At 37.9% G+C, this 8,277-nt stretch overlaps 1 protein-coding gene across 2 annotated transcripts; it reads right to left on the bottom strand.

Moving 5' to 3' along the window:
• Positions 1–1,293: 1,293 nt before the first annotated feature.
• On the bottom strand, positions 1,294–8,269 carry si:ch73-335m24.2 (protein eva-1 homolog C). Of its 2 annotated transcripts, XM_063485965.1 has the most exons (8): positions 8,107–8,269; positions 6,094–6,299; positions 5,847–5,970; positions 4,381–4,533; positions 3,995–4,138; positions 3,811–3,882; positions 3,644–3,724; positions 1,294–2,494 (listed from the first exon to the last, which is right to left on the bottom strand). In XM_063485965.1, exons 1-8 carry the CDS (start codon positions 8,201–8,203, stop codon positions 2,109–2,111), a joined length of 1,263 nt encoding a protein of 420 aa, XP_063342035.1. In that variant the 5' UTR covers positions 8,204–8,269; the 3' UTR covers positions 1,294–2,108. The 2 variants fall into 2 exon arrangements, with proteins under 2 accessions (XP_063342035.1, XP_063342027.1); XM_063485957.1 differs by lacking the exon at positions 3,644–3,724 and having other exon boundaries at positions 1,297–2,494; positions 8,107–8,268.
• Positions 8,270–8,277: the final 8 nt, after the last annotated feature.

Raw genomic sequence — 8,277 nt, 5'->3', positions numbered from 1 at the left:
GTGTCTTTACGTGTTTCCTTCTTTCTGTAAACACGATAGTTTTAAAAATTTTTAATCAATTCTAATACAATTTGTAGGAGTGTATTGTGTGGTCATCTAAACAATCCATTCAAATTTGGCCTGCATCATTCGATGTCTTCAATACGCTGATGATTTACTTGTCAAAACTGAGAAACCACATTTAAAAATGCCCATATAAAGATTTAGAATATGTCAAATTTGAACTCCGAGCTCTAAGTTAAATAGACTGATCTTCACGTCAAAGTAATATTGTTATAGAACTATTTAAAACTATGTTTCTTAATGCCATTGGTTTAATTGACAACATATAGAAATATAGGGATTCTAAATATTGGACCTCATTTTCCAGTTCAAATAAGATAAAACTTATACTGTCTTTTATCTTTAAAACTTTACATAAAATTCTGTGTTTGTACTGGCAAAATTTAGGAAAGGATACAAGTATGTAGTGATTCTAAATATCACATTACAGTTTGCATTCAAACATCAGTCACATTTGACCTCTGATCAGTTTTACGTTTCACAACAATTGAACAAGCAGGTTTCATCCGCTTTGACTTGTGACCCCTTCAAATTAAGCAGTCTTTATCACACCCTACGTCATGTGATAGAGCAGTTTCACTAACAGTCATTTCATTCATCCCAGACTGTGATTTTAATGATTACAATGACTTCAGCTGAACTGTCCTCACAGTTTAAACACTGGTTCTTTCCTCAGCTGATGTATTTCTGAGAGCAATTGTGCAAAGACTTTGAGTATGTTTTTCCATTTCCTGGATCCAGACTTTTAAATCCCTCTACCCACTAATCAATATCTGATATCCGACTAATTTTTTCATCATAAAAACTTTTTAAAGTTCTCCAGGCTACTTGTACAATTCATGTGCAATTGCATTCATGACTTCATAAATTGTGACCACCAACACCACTGAGACATTTCTGATGATGCTTAAAAAACATCCCTCTGAAGATGGTCAGGTACAAGAGCTGGAATAAAAATAAGTGAAAAGAAAAACTGTGAAAGACCTTCAGAAAGCCTGGAGAACAATTGCTTAGACCAAAAAAATTTTAAGCAAAATATAAAGAAATAAAGGGTGGGTCAGGATTTTTGCACAACTTTTGTGTTGTAGTTCTATCAGTTAATCAGATATAATCACTTTTATCAATTCAAAAAGGCACAAAAATTTAACAAAGAATCAAAATATAGTTGTTAGTAGATATTTGGAAATTATTCAATTTACATATTTATTTTTGAGAATTTGTTTTGCACTGTTCTACATTTAATTCTCCATCCTTCAGCAATAATATGAAATGTTTCCCCCACAAAAGAGCAGCTTTATTTTTGTACGTTTTAATGAAACATTAAAAATGGCATTAACTCACCCAATGATTTATTAGTCACACACTGCACTGAAAATACTGGTTTTCCATATTGTAACCGCAAAAATGCATTGAAGTTATTAAAATTAAATCAGTGGCACCGTCCACTGTTATTCCATGAAACACAGCAGCACTGGAGTAGTGTCATCATGCATAGAGACAGATTAAGAGGTTCAGTTACATTTAAAGAGAAGTTATCATCCTTTCCCTTATTTTCTGTCACATATACCTCATTACTGTCATTTGTGTTCAAATTAAACTGGTTTTAAATAATGAGGTTATTGTATGTACAAGAGGTTCCCTTCAGGCTGTTCTAAACACTCAAATTCAGACTTTATTTTCTACTCTTGGCTTTGCCTAATGTCAAAAATTAGGGAATTCCCTAATTCATCTCTGGCACTTAGGAACCAACCACCTAATGCTCAAGCTTTGAGTTTGTGAGGGGCACCCAATCAGAAGAAAGTTGGCTTGGAGGAAGAGAAGTTCATATGGCTCGTTTCAGACTGTGAATGAACTAAGGACCCAGCTCAAGATAAATAAGGATTATCTTGAACTTTGAGTCATGCAAAGCTCCTCTAGAAGAGTAGAGGAATGAAAGTTTGGACCTGGAAATGAGCATAATAGGTCCAATTTACAGTAAAAGCACTATCTCACTATGATTTCAGTTAGAAACTATCGTTCTAATGCAGTATACTGATGCTTTACTCTCAATTGTTGTAGGTTTTAATCTTGTGAATAGCGTAAGGGCTGGAGTCTCTGTGTGGCCAAATGTCTCCATTGGGCAGATCCCTAGTCTGTTCCTGCTCCCACTCAACCATCTCTACTGTTAAAGTGGGTGGACTGAAGATGTCAGTTGTCCGGTAGGATTGTGTGAGGCGGCGGAAAGACGATGTGTCAGAGACATCATCTTCGCAGAGGTCCTCCATCAGCTCCTTGCGTCGTCTGCGAGATGCTTTCAGCTCATCATTCAGGTCAGAAACCAGATCTTTAACGTCTTTCACAAGTGTGGAGCGAACACCAAACAGGCAGAGCAGGAACACGAGACCAGCACAGATGCCGGAGACAAAGTAGAGAGCAACTCGCTCTGGGAGACCTGGAAGAGAGATGTGTGAGGAAATTAAAAATTTGCCAACATAAGCCACAAGTGTCCACTCAGCTCATCTTTCTCAAATTGCTTTAGAAAACACTATTAATACAAGGTGTGACCTTTCAAAGAAACCACTAAATTCATTTCATGTGAGTAATGTATCAAAATCAATTTGCAAGTGCTCCTATTTCAGTTCAAATATCCAAATAAATTTTTTTTTTCTATTTAAATTAATAATATTAGAAACTGATTTAGCTGAAAAATCTTCCTGGGCAGTGCAGTATTGTAAAAACAAAGACACAGTATTGGCTCTGGATTAGGATCATCCCTGCAAAAACCATATATGATTATTTATCTTAGTCAGAATACATAATGGCTAATATTTGTATTTTCCACCAGCAGGTTAATGTATGATCCAAGGAAAAAAACATAACTGTTTTTTTGTGTATGTCCAAGTTGAATATAACATGTCACAATAAAGACTGAAATTAGGAAAAATATTTTTAAAGATAATAAGCTAATAATTATATGATTTGGAAAATGGAAATAAGACAGAAATATGTACACAAATTTTAGATAACTACTTATCAGCACAGACAAGTGGCTTTCACACTGATAAGCAGAGGCTGGCTGGAGCCTTCCTGTGTGGAATTTGCATGTCCTTGCTGTGCCTGTGTGGATTCTCTCCAGCAGTACAAACACATGCATATTAGGTTAACTGGTGAGTGTAAATTAGCTGTAGACGTGAGGTAGATGAATTGCATAAAGTGAGCAGAATAAAGAGTAAATGTGGATTGTGGTTTAAAGTGGCCAGTAAAGAGTACATAAGTGCTATATGAATGTCAGTCCAGTATCATACCTCTCTATCTGTAACGGCTGAGATAAATGTCAGACCCCGCAACACTAGGCTAGATAAGCAATTGAGAAAATAGACAGGTGGTATATAAAGGCTTCCAGTTACTCTAAATCAAATTAAAAACAATACATTTCATTTTATTCAACACCTCTTCTAATTTTTCCATGTCGTTTTGGAGCTCAGTATCTCGACTGTGTCCACCAACGTGCTTGAACACCGACACTTCTTTTCGACTACAGCACTCATGAGAGAGATATATGTGGCTGTAGCCTGACATCCACAGGCATCAGTACACATACCCAGTATTTTGTCAAAGATCTCCAGAGAGTTGGTTAAGAACACATTTTGAGGCCTGTAGGTGGGGCCAGTGTACCATCCACCTGCAGGCGAGAGGGTTCTGGGCTCAATAGCCAGTCAAAGTCTGCTGCATGCAATGAAACCTGTGAACGTTCGTTTTCACACTCACCGTGTGTGTAATCTGAGATCATGAAAGGATCTGTTGGACCTTGACCCACATCTTCTAGGAGATATCTGGGGACTAAAGAGGAAATGAAACACTGTCACAATACGCAGCTGTATGCAAATACAGAAAATATACTATGCATCTACATCCAAGCCAAAAAAAGAGTAGGTGAAGATTTGTCACTTACCACAAGTGAAGGACACCCGCAGGTGTTTCCTGGTGCCGGGGAAGCACGGGTCCCCAAAGGTTTGAGTATCGGCTATTAGTGAACAGTTTGCTCTGCTGTGACACCTGCGTGACACTTTCCTCAGGGCCGCCGGAGACAAACACTCTGAAATAATTTAATATAAATGAAACCAATGATTGTAATGAAGAAGACAACAGTAACATTTTATTGTTAAAAAAGCTGTTTCTCTAAACCCCGAGCACCTAGAAATTAATGAATATGAATAAATAATTCATATTTATATGAATGATTAAATACAGTACAGTGGTAATTCTCCATGTCTATACAGGACTTTAGCTCCACTTTTTTGCCACTAGATGGCACTTGAGCCCCCTGCTGTTGCAGACCCATGTCAGCCTTTGATCCCGGTTCCTGAGGACAGTGAGGACTGCCGTGCAGCAGGTGTCCAAATGAGGCAGAGTAGATTGCGATGACAGTCTCATTTTTACACATCAGCCTCAAACGCTCATTTTCGCACACCAGTCGTGTGCGGTGGTGCTCTGAAAAACAGATGAAATGGCACAAAGAGCATTTTGAAGAACATCTAAAAGTTGACAAGAACTTTCTGTAGCTGTTTTAAGAAAATCTGATGGCTGAAAGCATTCATTGTTATTATTTCAAAAGTTTATAACCTTGTTTGACAGCTGTTTAGAGAGCTATGTAAATGACTCAAGCTACCCTGCATTTCTTTATATTTTGCTTTCAAGCCAGTTTTGTTTTTTGTTTTTTGTTTTTCAAAGTAGTCTTGAGCAACAGGTCTCCAGGTTCTCTGAAGGTCTTTGGACATTAGCTGCTTTTTCACTCATTTTCTAAGCATTCCTTATACCCACTCTTTTTGAGACGATGGCTTTTGTTTGTTTGTTTTTGTCTTTTAAGCTACTTAACACTAATCTATGAGCTATGGACAGCAGATGAACAGTATCTGAAAGTCATGTCTTAAGAATTAGGGAAAAATAAAAAAAGACGTGACCCCGGTCTGACCCAGTAATAAGGAAGGGAAACACGTTAAAAAGGCTGTTACTATATGTTAGACATTTATTATTTATTTATTATTCCTCCTGTTCAAGCTGATTATTGGAAATCCTGTCATAACCTATTATAGAAGAGGTAATTTAATGCGACAATATATGTCAAAGTGCATATGAAGTTGATGTGAGACTATAAGAGTCAGTAGTGGACTGATTGTGTGGCTTTGTTTAAAAGCTACAATCACAATTTTAGAAGACTCCCACTTAATTTTATGTAACTCAGACTTTATATGCACTTCAGTTTGGAATGCAAATGTTTCAATGTACAGTTTTGTGTTTTATGTGTGACTGCCCATTTTTTTTGAAAATACCCCCAAAAAATGTAAGTTCCTTTTTATGTTTTGCTTAACAGGCCTGAAACCAGAGGCTGACTGAGGAAGAATATTACAGAAACTATAAATGATACCAAGTTCAGTTCCTCTTTTCTAAGTTACCGTTATATTTATTAAGTTTTAGATTTCTGTGAGCATGCAAAATACATAAATAAGATATTTTAAACTAATAATAATTTAAAGACGATTACTTAATTATAGAAAAATGAAAGGAAAAAGAGTTTGTTCATTTTATTTACCAGCTTTATATGCTAATAGATTTTTTTAATTAAGAACTTTACTGTGCAGCTCTTTTTTCAGGCCAAGGTCCCTCTTATTGATAGTTTTCTGCACACCTTTTATTATGCACAAATTATGTGATGGAGTCTTTCTTTGTCAGTTAGCTAACATAAATTTAAAAGTCATGTGTTCACTAGTGGTGAAGTGACTGGACTGTCCAGCTCAGTAGTGCACCTGGTCTGCACTTGTAGGAGACTAGGAGGTACTTGGTGGTGAGGGGACAGGGATCCTGGCCAAACACCGGACTTAAGACGGGAATGTGGCACGACCGTCGATCCTGACACTCTGACAGCACTTTCTACAAGCACAGGAAAATACATGTGGACCACTGTTATCTTCAACAGGAGTCGCCCATAAGAGCATTTGATTAAGGCAGATCATGCAGTGAGTTCACAGTTTATGTCAGTGTTGCTATGTATACCTCGATAGCAACTGAGGAAGTGCACTCTGTGTCCTCCTCCACAGTTGTGTTTGTGCTTGCAGGAGGACATAAATGCTGACTGGGAACACGGCGTCCATAGAAGGCTGATAGGATGGCCACAGACGTCCTGGAGGGACACTTGATGATGAGAATTTCTCCTTCACAAGCATGAGCCGTGTGGTTTTTCAGAATGCTGTGAAGATACACTGAAAGAGAAAAAGAGCTGATGATGTCTATTTTATCATTTCAAACACATCTTACACCTCATTTATAGTCACGTGCATAAGTCTTGAGCCCCCTTTATTTCTTTATATTTTACTAGAAAAATGGGAATTAAGTATATAAAGCAAAAGCAGAGTTTACACAAATATAACAAGCTTGAAAGTTGATATTTAGTACCACGACCTTTCTTCATTCAACACAGCCTGAACTGTCTTAGGCAGACTTTCTTGTAATATCTCTAAATCGTCTTCAGGAACAGTTTTCCAGGCTTCTTGAAGGAAAATTTGATTCATCATTCCACTTTCAGTTCAGTTCCTGTATAGTGTCATACACGCCAGCCTTTTCTTCCTGTTTCCCTTTCTTAAGAATTACTTCTTTTTTAAGACCTTTTTAAGTTTTTAGGACCTGACACTTCTTCTTTTGTCCTCTGCTTTTCCAGTTTTCTCAAACCGTATAATCATTTAGATTCAACTAAATAAAATGGGAATAATTCATGTGCTTTTGTGACATGCGGCTCAAAGTACCTCAAGATACAATTTGAAATTGTTTTCTTGCTAAGTTCTCTGTTATGTGTAGACACAGCACTGGTTCATCCCTTGAGCTGGGTGAAATTTTTAAGCTTGAATAATTCGTAAGTCAATGTTAAGTAGCTTAACAAGCGAAAAACATTTCTCAGAAAACCTGGATAAAAGAGAAAGAAATAAAGGGTCTTCTTTCTGTTGTTAGCCAACTAATAAAGACTGGATGACTCAGTTACCTTTACTCATGCACAATTTGTGACCCTTTCATTGTCGCAAGTCAACAGTTTGACTTATTTAGAGCTTTTTTTTAGCCCCTACAACAGCTCAGTCCCCTGTCGACAGGGTGGTGTCCGACTCACTGGGTGTAGCTCGCCAAGACAATTTTTGGACTGTGACCACACATATAAACATCATCAGCAACAGCGCATAGACACTGAAGTGAAGTCTCCCCTCCCATGTGTGTTTCCTGTACTGTATTGTGCTAGTGTGTACGTGCAGTATATCTCGCCTTATGAAGATTTATAATGCAAATTTTTATTATGAATTAAGACTTAATATATGTTTAGGGTAAAGTTTAAGGCTAGTTTATTTATTAGTTATGGTTACATCTCTAGGACATGAATATAAGTCAGTGTTTTGTCCTGTGACATGATGGAAACCGTGTGTGTGTGTTTGTGTGTGTGTGTGTGCGTGTGTGCTCCACAGAGGCGTTTTAAAGCTTTAGGGAACAAACGAGACACAGTACCAGGCGCTCACTCACAATGAGCTATTATTAGGCACTCTCACACACGCACTCTCACACACACACTCTCACACACGCACTCTCACACACACACTCTCACACACACACACACGAACAAACAAAAGATCTCTGCTGTGATCAGATATAGAGATACACATGCAAACAGAACGGTGTCTGAGACAAAAACTACCTTTGGCTGTGTCTGAACATACAGTACCATTGTTTCCATAATGTCAGTAGTGACACAGTCCAAATAGGAAAACAGCTCAGATGATAAACACAGGTCAGCTGTAGTTTATTTATTGCTATGGGAGTATCTGTTTGTATTAAGTGGACATCCAAGTTCAGGATCTGTTCTGCAGCCTCTTCACCCTGATTCTGGTCTCTCCGCAAGATTATGACAAGCTGCTTATGAAGCAGGATGTGGAAATCTGTTAGGAAATGTCATTGTGAAGCTTCTTTATGCAGCTGAAAAGCAACGCATCAGCATTTTGAGTCTGCTATTGATTTCAAAACCAAGAGACTTACGAGAGAAATCAGGAGCCGAATGTGCAGTGTGCATCTTCAGAGCCAGGAGGAGAGGCAGGAGACAAAAAGAGCGGCAGAAACTCCAAGACGCTGTCATTGTGAATATCCTGCAACAGACCCTGCAACAGGGTTTGTGTAGTAATAGGCTGTTTGTGCGATTGACAGCCTGTG

The sequence above is a fragment of the Pelmatolapia mariae genome, linkage group LG2, assembly GCF_036321145.2.
Source record: "Pelmatolapia mariae isolate MD_Pm_ZW linkage group LG2, Pm_UMD_F_2, whole genome shotgun sequence".
Taxonomy (NCBI): domain Eukaryota; kingdom Metazoa; phylum Chordata; class Actinopteri; order Cichliformes; family Cichlidae; genus Pelmatolapia; species Pelmatolapia mariae.
Note: the sequence above shows the minus strand (reverse complement) of the source record. Positions and strands in the feature narration are given on the sequence as shown.